The sequence below is a fragment of the Dipodomys merriami genome, unplaced genomic scaffold, assembly GCF_024711535.1.
Source record: "Dipodomys merriami isolate MVZ:Mamm:240054 unplaced genomic scaffold, mDipMer1.0.p SCAF_3, whole genome shotgun sequence".
NCBI classification, from domain to species: Eukaryota; Metazoa; Chordata; class Mammalia; order Rodentia; family Heteromyidae; genus Dipodomys; species Dipodomys merriami.
The window spans coordinates 41816741-41830910 of record NW_027204492.1 but is presented as its reverse complement, the minus strand read 5'-3'; the positions used below and the strand labels follow the sequence as shown (position 1 = coordinate 41830910).

The 14170-nt window shown below is 40.7% G+C and overlaps 2 protein-coding genes across 4 annotated transcripts in view; one reads left to right on the top strand and one right to left on the bottom strand.

Moving 5' to 3' along the window:
- Positions 1 to 1421: 1421 nt before the first annotated feature.
- Morf4l2 (mortality factor 4 like 2) lies at positions 1422 to 12345 on the bottom strand. 2 transcript variants are annotated; one of them, XM_070040005.1, is made up of 4 exons: positions 12255 to 12345; positions 10903 to 10995; positions 3927 to 4032; positions 1422 to 2928 (listed from the first exon to the last, which is right to left on the bottom strand). In XM_070040005.1, the coding sequence occupies exon 4, from the start codon at positions 2902 to 2904 to the stop codon at positions 2038 to 2040; it is 867 nt and encodes a 288-aa protein (XP_069896106.1). In that variant the 5' UTR covers positions 2905 to 2928; positions 3927 to 4032; positions 10903 to 10995; positions 12255 to 12345; the 3' UTR covers positions 1422 to 2037. The 2 variants fall into 2 exon arrangements, with proteins under 2 accessions (XP_069896106.1, XP_069896107.1); XM_070040006.1 differs by having other exon boundaries at positions 12242 to 12327.
- A 554-nt stretch (positions 12346 to 12899) lies between these two features.
- The window catches only part of Plp1 (proteolipid protein 1), a 113586-nt gene continuing 112315 nt past the window's right edge, over positions 12900 to 14170 (top strand). For both annotated transcript variants that reach the window (XM_070040001.1, XM_070040000.1), the window contains exons 1-2: positions 12900 to 13137; positions 13986 to 14073. The gene's annotated coding sequence lies outside the window, so the exon portion shown is untranslated. The remainder of the gene's footprint in view (positions 13138 to 13985; positions 14074 to 14170) is intronic.

Here is a 14170-nt window from a genome sequence, read left to right as displayed (position 1 = left end):
TACCTTGATCTGACTAATAGCTTGTAGAACTGTGTGAAAATAAATTCCTACTGTTTAAGTCACCTGGACGGCAGCACTTTTGTTATGATCACTTAAACTGACAAAGAACTTGTCCTCAATTCTACCCCTCTGATAACAACTTGCTTAAAAATATTACAAACTCTTATCAAGAAGGGTGCTGACTGGTGGCTCACATCTGTAATCCTAGCTACCCAGGAAGCTGAGATCTAAGGATCACAGTTCAAATCCAGCCCAGACAGAAAAGTCCACAAAACCTTTTTTTTGGTTGTGGGGCTTGAACCCTGGGCCTAGGAGCTGTCCCTCAGCTCTTCAGCTCAAGGCTAGTGCTCTACCACTTGCGCCATTTCCGGTTTTCTGAGTGGTTCATTGGAGATAAGAGTCTCATGGGCTTTTCTGCCTGGGCTGGCTTTGAGCTATGATCCTTATATCTCAGCCTCCTGGGTAGCTAGGATTACAGGCGTGAGCCACAGGCGCCAGCTCCACAAAACCTCTTTTGAAAAAGATAATAAGAGTGCAATGCTGAGTTCAGGCCTAGTAGCAACACACACACACACACACATACACACACACACACACACACACACACACACACACACATACTTCTCAAATAATCAATGCTGAGCACCAGTCTTACAAAGACCTTGGTTAATCCTATAGGATTATTCATGACTCTTGAGGGAGGGAGGGAGTTCTAGGTTTTGAACTGAGTCACATTTGCTAGGCACTTTACCACTTGAACCACACTCCCCTAGACTTTATTATTTCTATATTTGTTCCAAAGTTTTTGCAATAACCATGGAATACTTTACTTGCTAAAGACATGAAAGAGTCATAAGAAGACCTGACTGGGAAATATCAATGCTAACACAGATATCTAAGCACCCAACACCATCTCCTTCACCTTAGGATTCCCAATACTGCATCCAAGGGATTATAGAGAACATTATATCTGTGCTGTAACCAAGGAAATCTGCTATTCTTGGCCAAGAATCTACATGTATTTCTGATAGATATAATAGCCAAGGTGGCTTCCCATGTTTCCTTGTGTGAGAAAGGGCAAGAAGCCCCATGGTAAGTACACGGAACTGTTAAGAGTAACCATTAAATGTGCCATTATGCCAGCCAGTCATGGGGTAAGGAAAAAAAAACCTGGCTGGTATAAGCATAGCACTAGTAGCAATCCATCACAAGAAAATTACAATGAGAGGGGAAGAGGGCAGTAAATAATAAAAGAGGAAAACAGCTTGACAGATCATAGTGCTGGCTGCTACACCTGCCCAGGCCTAACTCCCCTTTTACTTGGGGGTTAGAATTCCTCAGTGATACCACTTAAGATTTTCATTAGGCTGTTAGGTTTGATGGCATCAGTGACATTAATGGCACACTGCAAAATCTCTTGCTTTGAATTTTAGAAACAAATTTTATTTAAGATCTGAAATACAACTCCTAAAATACCAAGTTTTTCAGAAAACCATAGCTACACAATAATGCATTGTGTCTATCATGTTATAACGTGCATTAGTCGCAAGTACAGTCATTAAACCACCATCCTTCAACAATTTCAGCAAAGATAGAACGCCAAGGGGATAACATAGATGGATTTGCACTGGATGGGTTGTTTTACTTCAAGCACCATAAACAAAGAACACAAATGCAAGGGTTTTCAGGTATATACATGAGTTGAACCTTTGGCACTAAGAATCAGGGCGTTTTATCACATAGCATTAACACATATTAGAAAATTTTGTAGTGTCAAAGGGATAGAACCACCAGCAGTCAAGCAATGTTGTCAACTAGGCAATAAAATGTTCTACTGAATGTTTCTTCATCTAATTACTGTATACACTGGTAGCAACTTTGAAATAAAGGAGCATGTACTCCTTTTATTTTGTTTACATCAGAAAACAAAAACATAAGCCCTGTTATACATTAACAATTTTAAGGAACATCAATTTTACAAGGAAAGACTAAGTATCGTTTACATATACTAAACATCAACCAGTGGTGACAAAGCCTTCACAGGGCTTTGCGGTGATAATCGGCAGATGCAACTTTATAATCACTGGTGGTAAAGAGAGAGGCAAAATTCTTGGCCAGATATTTTAAAAAATCATGCAGATAGCCAAGCAATAATGCAAGGCTCTTTTCATCAAGGGGAGTATAGGCCAACATTGCTCCAATTCTAACAAATAATCGCAACAGGTGTGGTGCCCCATAAACCTGTGACATAGGAGCATCAGGATAAGCCAACAGAATTTCAGCATACTGAGGCCTCTCAAATTTATAGAGCAGCTGAGTGCCCAACATCACGTTAAAATATTCTTTTATACCTCCCACAATTTCGTTAACAGCATATTCCTTATTATCGACATTGCCCTGTGATTTCTTACAATTGGCATACTCTTCTAGAATGGCATCCACATTCTTCTTAGCAGGCAGTTGAAATAGCTGCTTCTGTCGAGTTACCAGATCCCAGTCCTCAACGAGCCACGGCTTTAATTCTTCTGGAATCTTCACCTTAACTTCCATTTTATTCTTGAACGCCTCTTCGGTCTCAACGGTAGCATCAGCTCGGGCCCTTTTCTTTCGTGGGGGCTGGGGAGCTTCGCTGGTACTGCCACCATCACTGCTTCCAGGAGACTTCTGCTTGCTCTTTCTTGTTTTCCGCACTGATCCAGAAGGGGGGTTCTCTGCAGAACGCCCCCCCCATCTTCCTGGGAGAGCAGGCTCAAGATTCTTTGGCTGTGGGCCAGTGGTCTTCTTCCCAGAGGCAGCACCTCTCATCTTACTTCTTTGCATACTGCCTCTAGCCGGCTTTTTAAAATTTTCTTCTTCAGGGGATTGTTCCGCAGGAGGCTGTGGTCCCTGCTTTCTGGAACTCATTCAACCCTGTTTTTATTCCAACCACTGTAATAATATAAAGTATTTTACTTGACTATTTTCTATGGTGACCTTTAGTATGTTTCATAAAGTCCCATCAGAATACATTAGCTTTCAGGTAGTTTGGACTTCAAAGTATATTTCAAGACCATTTTCAAGTGACGTTCTGCTTCTTCCCTCTCTCTGATCCTCACTACCACCTGTTACTCTTACCCACTAAACTACTTAGCAGACATGCCCAGTTTTTTTATGCCACTCAATAGACAGACATTTAATTCTCAGGAAAGAATAAATTAAGTGGGAAAGAAATGAAGAACAATTTGAAAGAAATAATGATTTAATTTAGTTGATCAGAGGCAACCAAGTAACAATGAAAGTATGTTTACAGAGTCTAGGTAGAGACTGAACAAAGGTAATGACCATGAATACAAACTGAAGAACACAGAACTTACTTAGGAACATAGTAACTGAAGGAGAGGAAGGAATCAGTGGGGGCCCTGCACTTCAAGACTGGGTAACTAATGAATAAAAACACCAATTTTTAAGGGTTGTATTGAAATCAGCAGAAAATGGAAGAACAGAAGCAATTCATCCACCCATCCATCTACTCCATCACTCAATCATCTACTACCGCTTATCTGCTTCTGGACAAATGCTATGGTAGGTGCCTGCAATTTAACCTCCAAAGTGGCAAGTACAAGAACTGTTACAGACACAAAACATTTTGGAGCAAAAAAGAAATAAGTAAATTATTCAGGGTGAATGGAGGCAGAAGTTCACCTATGGGATTCTAAAAAAGCCGAAGAAGGAGGGTAACTAAAGAGAAAGAAGACAAATGAAACAAAAATAGTAAAAGCGATAGGACAATAGAAGAATGCTATTTTGAAAGCCTAAGTAGTTGAAGGTTTCAAGGAAAATAGATTAACTGCAATCAGTGAAAAATGTAGCAGGGAGGACTAGTAAGAGGATACAAAACGCCTCATGATTCTCATGGTGTGCCATAGAAAATAATTCCTCTGACTTACATAATCTTGGTTCTTTCTCTTCAATGAACTCCTAATGATTTCTCGAATGGAATTTTACAGATTTTCTCCGATGTTCTGGGAGTAGGGATGAATTGAGGGACAAGACCTAGAAAGGAAAGCATGTATCTGCAATGAATATAAACTCCAAGATATGTATGCTCTCCACCTTTGTTTGGTTTATATATGGCCAACTTATCCCTAGGCATCATAGGCTCTTGTAAGAACATTATAAATGTGATGTGACAGAACTACTAGTACAGTAGTACCTTGTAGGAATGATTGCACATGTGAATGTAAATGCAAAGATGTTCATACATATGCACACTACAAGTACATTCAAATAAGTAGAGGTCCATGTACTGATATGGAAAGATGTTCAGTATGCCATTAAGTAAATTGTCAGGTTACATAATACTATGCTCAAAAGTGCCCCAAGAGACACAGTACAGATAAAATCTTCAGCAAAGTTATAAATAGTATCATTTCATTTGCTTCAAGCAGATAAGCCTAAGTGTATAGAATATGAGCCTATTAAAATTAATCTCTGAGAAAGGGATGGTGACAGATCAGTTTTAAGTCAGGCTCCTTGTGTAACAAAATAACCCAAAGAAGTCAGCTAGCCAATCACTAGCCTCTAATAGTACATGGGCAAGCTGGGTGCCAGTGGCTCAAGCCTAGCTACTCAGGAGGCTGAGATCTGAGCATCACACTTCAAAACCATCCTGGGCAGAAAAATCCATGAGATTCTTTTTTTTTTTTTAAATTCAGTTGTACTAATGTCTTTTTATGTATGTATTTATTTTGGGTCCAGTTGTTGTGGGGCCTGAACTCTGGGCCTGGGTGCTGCCCCTCAGCTCTTCAGCTCAAGGCTAGTGCTCTACTACTTGAGCAACAGAGCCACTTCTGGCTTTTTTCTTTTTGCTTATGTGGTGCTGAGGAATCGAACCCAGGGCCTCAGGCATGCAAGGCAAGCGCTCTACCACTGAGACACCTTCCCAGCCCCTCCATGAGATTCTTAACTCCAGTTAACCACTCAAAACACTGAAGTAGAGCTGCAGTTCAAAGTGGTAGTTTGCTAGCCTTGAGCAAAAGAACTCAGGGCAGTGCCCAGGCTCTGAGTTCAAGTCCTTGACCAATCCCTGCCTCCCGCTCTCAGAGAAGCCCCAAGGGAAGGGAAAAAAGAAGCTGGCACTGGTGGCTCAAGCCTGTAATCCTAGCTATTCAGAAGGCTAAGGTCTTGAGGACTATGGTGTGAAGCCATCCCAGGCAGAAAGTCCACAAGATTGTCTCCAAAATAATTAGCAAAAGGCAAGGTTGGAGAGGTGGGTCAAGTGGTATCAGTGGAGCATGCAAGTCAAGTGAGAATGTGAGGCTCAAACCCCAGTACCTCAAAAAAAGGGGGTGGAATTCACCATGATCATCATCAGGACACAGTATCTGTTAACAAGCAAAACCCAGAAAACTGATCTTAGGTCCCACATAGTGCAGACACACCAAATAGAGGGATGGGAATTAAAATATTGCCTAAAGATGGCTTGATACTTCGCACTGATCTGTGACCTTTCTTCATTAAAAAATGTTACCATTACATCACTTTTTTTGGCAGTCATGGGGCTTGAACTTTGGGACTAGGCACTGTCCCACAGCTCTTCAGCTCAAGGCACCACTTTGAGCCACAGTGCCACTTCTGGTTTTCTGGTGGTTAATTGGATGTAAGAATCTCACAGATTTTCCTGCCTGGCCTGGCTTTGAACCACAATCAATCCTCAGATCTCAGGCTCCTGAGTAGCTAGGATTACAGATGTGAACCACCAGCATCCAGCTTACATCACTTTCTTGATCTAAGTATTTCCTAAATGTTTTATCTGTCTTCCTTTTGCAACAACACTATTCATTTGTATTTGCCTCAGGCCTTATGCTATGCCTATCCTTTGTAGCAGCATTTTGCCCCTAGTGGATGTACAAAAAAAGGGAGTGTGATTTCACACATGAATATTGGGCCATAAACTAGGATGACCAATCACTATTTTTCCATGTAATCTTAGGCTAGCCTGAGCTAGAAAGTATATAAGCCTATGTGCTGCCCTGGAGTGTTTTGCCTTTTTTTTTTTTGGCTGAAAGCTAGTGCTTGAGCCACATTCTACTTGTGATTTTTGTGGTGGTTAATTGGAATTTCATGGCCTTTCCTGCATAGGCGATCCTCAGATCTCAGCCTCCTGAGTAGCTAGGCTTGAGCCACTCTGGAATTATTCTATAGTAATACTTTATGTAAACATGTCTCACCTCATTTCCTGTTATTCCTTTAAGGCTCCCAAAAAGCATTTACTGGGTTGAAGTGTAATACATTTAAAGACCTTAAATGTTTTCAAATTACTTCCTCTCTCAAAAAGTCCTACCAACATGCCTGTATAGTATTTATTTTATTACACCCCATCCTAACCAGCACTGGAAAAATCTCCATTTTATTAAAAAAAATTTTGTGGTAATGGTGCTTAAATCCAGGACTGAGCTTGCCAATAGGTACTCTATCACCTTGAGCCATGCCCCCATCCCCTTTGCGGTCCTTATTTTTAAGTAGGAGCTCATTTGTAATTAGGCTGGACTAGAAAACAATACTATTTTTGCTTCTCATGTATATGAGGTGACAGTCAGCTACCACCATACACAACTTTTCTCAGTGTGGACATGTGAGTCTCCTGAGTCTTTTGCCAAGGCTGACTTGAAACTGCCTTACATAGCTAGAATTAGTCATGATCCACCACGCCTGACTTCCCATTTTCTATTTGCTGAATTAAGGATAAAACCCAGACCTCTACCACTTAGCCACATCTCTAACCACAAATGACTTTAAAATAATCATTAAAAAATGTGCTAATTGGATAAGAAAAATGTGTCTAGTGATTCAGTTAACATTAGTGTCTTAACATTTAAAAAGACATACTTTTATTCATGGTTTTCTTTTGCATTAGTGTTCACAGATTCTTTTGAACCCAGTATTGGTTTAGACTGTTAGGATTATTCAAATTTTTGTTGATCTAAGTTAATTTGAACTTGTGAAATATTGAGCATCTTTTAAATATTCACTGGGCATACACTTTTTACATGAAAAAAAAATATAGGTGTCAGCCCCCAGGCCTGGCTTACATATTTTTATTGCCCCTCCCCTTTTTAACTAAGCTGCTTAGTGTTTCTCATTGATTTCTAACAATCTTAAGATTTTCGGTTAATTGAAAATATTCTAGCCAGGGGCTGGTGGTTCACATCTGTAACCCTGGCTACTCAGGAAGCTGAGTTCCAAGGATCACAATTTGAAGCCAGCCTGGCCAGGAAAGTCCATGAGACTGTATTTTCAATCCCTGTGGCTCTACTGCTAAGAGTGCTAGCCTTGAGCAAAAAAACTCAGGGACAGGGCCCAGGCCCTGAATTCAAGCCCCAAAACTGACATAAAGAAAATCTAGCTGGGCATTGATGGCTCTCATCTCTACTCCTAGCTATTCAGGAGCCTGAAATCTGAGGATCATGGTTTGAAGCCAGCCTGGGCAGGTAAGTCTGTGATACTCCAATCTCCAGTTTACGCACCAAAATAGCCAACATTGGAGCTGTGGCTCAAGTGGTAGAGCACTAGCCTTGGGCACCAAAGCTCAAAAAAAGTCCCCATGCCCTGAGTTCCAAGTCCCAACACACACACACACACACACACACACACACACACACACACACACACACACACACACACACACACACACACACACACACACACACACACACACACTTGCTTAATATCATATTATCACACTTCCTATAGTACATATTTCAACATTACAGGTAAACCTGTCAATCTTTTCCTTTGTGAGCTTTGGCTTTATGTAATGCTTAAGGAAAATGCTTCCAAACTAAACTTGTACAGATGATTTCTTGGCATTTTGTAATTTTCCCTAAACTTGTAATAATCATTCCCTAACATTATTTATATGGAAAATTAAACTTTCCTCCTTTTTTTGTGCCAGTCCTGAGGCTTGAACTCAGGGCCTGGGGACTGTCCCTGAGCTTTTGTGTTCAAGATGAGTACTCTAGCACTTTGAGCCACAGCTGCATTCCCGGCTTTTTGATAGGTACGAGTCTTATGGATTTTTCTGCCCAGGCTGGTTTTGAACTGCAATCCTCAGGAGGATTACAGAAATGAGCCACCAGTGCATAGCCCTAATAATTTTCTGATTACCTAACTTGAAAACATTGTCACTACTTATATGCTAGAAATATCACAATTGGGTCACAATGGCATGTGATTTATCACATTCATTTATCAGGTTAAAACCACAAGCAATGCTATAGAATAACACCTACAAATGAGTACCAAGTATGTTTAATGCAGTATTATTTGAAGTCATGAAAGGCAACCTAAAAGGCTATCAACAGTGCTTTTGCAAAATATGCTAATTAAGAGTGTCACTGTGGGAGAAAGTTAGAATGGCTATAAAGCTATTAAAAACAATTTAAAGGCTGGGCACCGGTGGCTCACACATGTAATCCTAGCTACTCAGGAGGCTGAGATCTGAGGATCATGGTTCAAAGCCAGCCCGGGGAAGGAAAGTCCGTGAGACTCTATCTCCAATAAACCACTAGAAAACCGGAAGTGGCGCTGTGGCTCAAGCAGTAGAGCGCTCGCCTTGAGCTGAAGAGCCCAGGGACAGCTCTCAAGCCCAGAGTTCAAACCCCATGACCAACCAAAATAAATAAATAAATAAATAAATAAATAAAAACAATTGAAGTAAAACCAGCTGATCACTATCCATAACACTGTATTTGTACAAAGAAAAACACCAAACAGTATTTTATATATTTCCATGTAGATTTCTTAGAAAGATATGTGGTTTGGTGATCTAAATGGAAATAGAGAAAACTGCTGAGTAACTCTAACAGGGTAAGACAATTAGGGGTAGTGAGAAAAAGGAAATGGAACCTATTCCATAATAATTTATTTTGTATGTGCTGCTACTGGGAATTGAAGGTCTTCAGGTTCTCACTTGGCTTTTTTCTGCTCCTTGCTGGGGCTCTACTGCTTGAGCTACAACTACACTTACTGTCTTTTTTTTTGCTGGTTAATTGGAGATAAAAGTGTCCTAGATTTTTCTACCTGGACTGGCCTCAAACTTCAATTCTTACATCTTGGCCTCCTCTGTAGCTAGGATTAAAGGCATGAGCCATGAAGCCTGTCTATAATAGCTAAGTTTTAACAAAAAAATTATATTGATATTATGGATTACACCATTACTAGTTCTTTTGGTTATACTGGAGTTTGGAACTCAGGGTCTTGTGCTTGGTAGGCAGGTATCCTAGCACTTGAGTCATGACCACATCCCATGATTACTTTTTGTACAGGTCCTGGGGTTTGAAATCAGGATGTGGGCACTGTTGCCGAGCTTTTTTCCTCAAGGCCAGTGCTCTAACACTTAACCACACCTCTACTTCTGGCTTTTTGGTAGTTAATTGGAATTAAAGAGTCTCATATGAGCTTTCTTGTCCAGGATGGCTCCAAATCTTAGATCCTCAGAACTCAGCCTCCTGAGTAGCTAGGATTTTAGGTGTAAGCCACCAGTGCCAGCTACAGTTTGTTTTGGTACTTTGGAACTCAGGGCTGCACACTGCTGCTTGGCTTTTTTTGCTCAAGGCTGGTGCTCTATCACTTGAACCACACCTCAACTTCTGGCTTTTTGGGGGTTAGAGGTATAGTACTGTGGATTTTTTTCTGCCAAGAATGGCTTAGAACCATAATCGTCACATCTCAGCTTCTTGAGTATCTAGGATTACATGTGTGGCCCACCAGTGCCCAGCAGATTACACAAATTTTAATGAGAATACATATAAACTCACTGACTTTTATTCATGGACACCACATATACCCTTATATGCTAATCATCATTACAAGCTATACGCTTTAGAGGCATACCATGGAATTCAGACTAGTTTCATTCTCTAGTTCTAGGGTTCTGCCCACCTTCAGAGATTTAGGTGAAGGTATTTTTCATCTTTGCCCTTAATAATTTTCTAAACAATCTCATGTAAACAGGGGTTTTGTGCCTACCCATCAAATGTATTTTTTCCTACCAGGGAAGTGCTATCTTTTGAGATCTAGTTTGCAGAAGTATGAGAAATAAAGGAAAATGAAGGAGCCTTCCTTCAGTTCTTCATGGTATAGAACAGGCCATCTGGAAATCAGATTCTAAATGTAAACATCTTTTGTGTGCATGTGCCACAAAGGTGTGATGAACAACTCTTACAGCTTGATGAAATAAAACTTTAAATGTACCAATTACATTTATATCATTTTCTCTTGAATCCTGAAACATTAAAAGTTTTTAGTTTGAATAGAGGAGGGATGACATAAAAACTGTTAGCAGCCTAAATATAATTTTTTAGGTAAAATTAGAACTCCTGGAAGCACCCTCATATGCAAATATAATTCATTTCAAGTAGTAACTGCTGCTTCTGGAAAATGAGAGAAACCAACAATATTAATTTTTTTTGCAAAAATGGGATATCTACTGTAAAGCATTAAATACACATGTGTAAGACAGTATAAGTCAAGAGTAATAAAGACATAATTATTTAAAAAAAAGCAAATACTTCTATGAGGAAATGTAGGGAGAGTATAAGTATTCTGCCCAGGATTCAGATCTATCTAGCATGTTCTTGCAACTACCAAATTATGGATGCATATGTGAAATCAAAAAGAAAAACCATTATTTAAATTTTTAGGACCACTATAAGGCACCAATTTTAGTATCTTTTATTAATAAGATTGTATAGCCTTCATGTTATCTATTTTCTATACTTGTGGCAGCAATTGACTTAGCTCCATCCTTTCCTCCTCAGAATTTAAGTCTTTCCCAAACAATCTATCTCCAAAATATTCCTGGACATTTAGGAATGATATATGATATTATGTTACAGAACTGAGGCAGGCAACGGCACTTACCAAGAATTCTGCAATCAGGGAAAGGATTCTGCAATCAGGATCAGACCTCCTGATTTTTATTGTATAGCAAACTTAAGCTTTGTTGAGGATGGCCTAGAAGATCAAACAAAGGGACAGAAAAGGATATAGAAAGATGAGGCGATCGTTTGCTTTTCCATCATTTAAGGCAATTTCATTACACAAAGACACCAAAGCTGGTAAGTTTTTTTTCCTTTCTTGTTAAATTTTCAAATTTAGTTGAGTTTAAAAAATCTAATTGCTTAAAATATTTTTTTAAACTAAAGACAATTTCAAATGGATGAAAATGCAAAAGGAATTGTACAAACCCACAAGAATCCATCATCCAGTTTCAACAATTACCAACTGAAGGCCATCTTGTTTCATCTGTAGCCCCACCCACCACTCCCCCACGGACTTTTTAAGCTCGCGGAATAAACGATTTCTGTTATGAAAAATTTCAAATACGAAGGAAAACCGATTAATACAAGGGACACTACCTACCTTTTAATTTAAACGATCGTTAATTTAGAAACCCAATTTTGTCTCATTCATGCCCCTCCGATTTTCCCCATCGTTTAAATTATTTTGAAGCAAATCCTAGTCATCTACGTATTTTGAAGCCAATCGCAGACATTGTTCAATACGTACGCATTTTATACATATTCACAAAATAACCACACTACCATTATAATCATCTAAAAAAACAATTCAATTTCTTAAAAAAATAAATATCGAATCTGCGTTTTTTCTGATTAACCCCAATTTTTACAATTGATGCGTCCAACCAGGATCCAAACAAGGCCTACTGATTGCATGTGATTCATTTCCAGCTCGCTTTCATTCTCCATTGCCCCCTTTTAACTTTTTAATATAAGAAAATTCAAATCCCCGCTTTTTTGAAGCAATTAGCAAATTATTTCGTCGGTAACGATTAATGTGCGCTTTTTATCTTTAATTTCTCCTAGAGAAACGGCTGATATGAAGAAAAAGCACTATAATGAGCGAATTTACGTAATTCATAATTTTTCTCATTTGGCTACGTTAATATAATGTGCCTTCAGTAACAATAGTTCACATTCTTAAAAGCCAAACTTCACACTAAATCTTTTCCGCACTATTCTACAGTATACCTCTCTGAGCACACGTCGCTGATGTAGATACTATTATTATCACCATTTTACAAACATGGAAACCGAGACAGAAACAACAGAAGCCTTGCCCAAGCTGGGCGTTGGCGAACGGTAATATAAATCCAACTCGGTAAGATATCTTAAAGCCACTAGCTAATCTTGTCTTTATAAGCGACAAAAGGAGGAAATTATCGACGCTTTCTTCCCACCCCACACCAAAACCTGAACCGAAGATCCAGTTCTTCTCAGCAGCAGACGAGTGGCCACCGCCGTTTCTCCAGCCGCCATACTAAAGCCAGGTTTCTCTGGCAACTAAATATACACACGCAGACACGTCACCGTGAAGGCGGGCTCATGCCTTTTAACCAATCACAATCGTCTTGTCTGAGTTTTAGAATGTTCCATAAGCAAATGATTGGACCATGACCCTCACGTTAATAGTGACGTTTCGCCGCAGTAAAGGTGGGGGTAGTAGCCTGCTTCTTCACGGTGAAGGCCTAAAACAAACCAATCATCTTCCTCCTTTGTGCGGACTCTAGCCAATGACCTTCTCTCTTTTAGGCTGTTAGCCCGCCCTCCAAGATCGTGACAGCATTTAGGTCAGGAAGCTATAGGGCAGCGTGTTCACGTGGCTTAGTTACACGACCCAGAGTTCCTCTGACCATACTTTTTTTTTCTTCCTTTCCCCCCCCCCCCCACCTCTTCTGCACGGAGGCATTGTGGGTTTGTGATTCCCCCTCCCCGCCCACTGGGAAAGGAAGTGTCTACGTGGCCTGCGGAAATAGGATAGACGGAAATGAGCTAAGGTTCCCGCGAGTGGGGAAGAGCGAGGTCAAACCTAGGGCCACGCCCCCAAGCCTGTTGCGCAACTTAGGGACCAGGAAAAAAAAAAGGCGCAATGGAGGTTTTGAAGTGTGTTCGAGTGGGGGTGGTGAGTGCCGCGGCCTCCTGCCGTTAAAAGGGTTTGAGTTACATTCAGGGGCGAGCTCGCATAGCCACGGGGTAGGTTGTAAGTGCGCGCCAGCCCTCGTGGCGCTGGAAGCGGTGGGTGTGCGCAGGCGTGCGCCCCTGGCCCTGAGTGGGGAGAACGGTGGAGTGTGTGTGGGTGAGCCGCTTTATCCATGTTGGTGGTTTTCTACTTTTGTAGACGTTTGCAGAGTGTTTTAAGGAAAAGAAAATTAAGTAAGGTGACAATATCAGAAGAACAATGGACTTTTATTAGATGTAGCTCAGCCATCTCTACCGATTTAAACTCGCGAAATTCATTTTGATAGCGCATTTTTACCTCTGCTCATATCATGTTCTAAAGTACAGCCCTCCTGAGGTTAAAAGCCAAATCCAACATCAAAGGTCCGGTTCTTTCAAGCTCCTCCGTATCCTTCCGCTTCCTAGCCACCTGTCCCCTCCCCCTGTTCCCCGCCCCCCCCCCCCCCCCCCCCCCGCCTGCCCCGGGTTTCTTCCCTTCCTTTCCCCCTCAGATCTAGGTGCCTTCTAATGAGACTATCTACGTATTATAAACAGCCCCTCTGGTAGAGACTCCAAATTTCTGTGTGTGTTTGCAGGTAGAAAGGCGGTAATACCGTTTTTGTCCTGATCTCCAAGCACAGTGCTATTCTTTAGAGAGATACGCAGTTCATTTTCCAGAAAGTTCTCTGTGTGAGAACTTGAATCTGCCACTAGATGCCGCCAAGTCCTAGCAAAGGATTGTTAATTTGATCTCTGGGATGATGGGATTTTTGTCTCCCTCTTCCTATTTTCTAATTTTCCCAGCTTTCCAAGCTATGAGGATCACATATATCTTTCCTTCCTAGAGAGAAATTAAGTCCTATTCGCTAAGTATCCTTGTTAGGCAGGGAACTATGGTCCAAGATCCATTTTTTTTTGCCAGTTTCTTTTCTCCTTGAAATAATTTAGCTCTCCATCTCCCTCTTCTTTCTCTCTTGTATTTTTCAGTTACACTTGATGAATGACCCTGAAACACGTGCTGATGAAACTCCTTGTGGGGCAGAATGGCCAACGTGGTAATCTCACCACTATGGAGGTGAAGGCAAAATGATCCGTGAGTTTGTGGCCAGCTAGGTTGTGTAGGAACAGAATCTTTGCTAAGAAAAGCAACCCCCCCCCAAAAAAATCCTAAT

Coding starts and splice junctions, on each gene's coding strand:
- Morf4l2 (XM_070040005.1), bottom strand. CDS start 2,904: ATGAGTTCCAGAAAGCAGGGACCACAGCCTCCTGCGGAACAATCCCCT.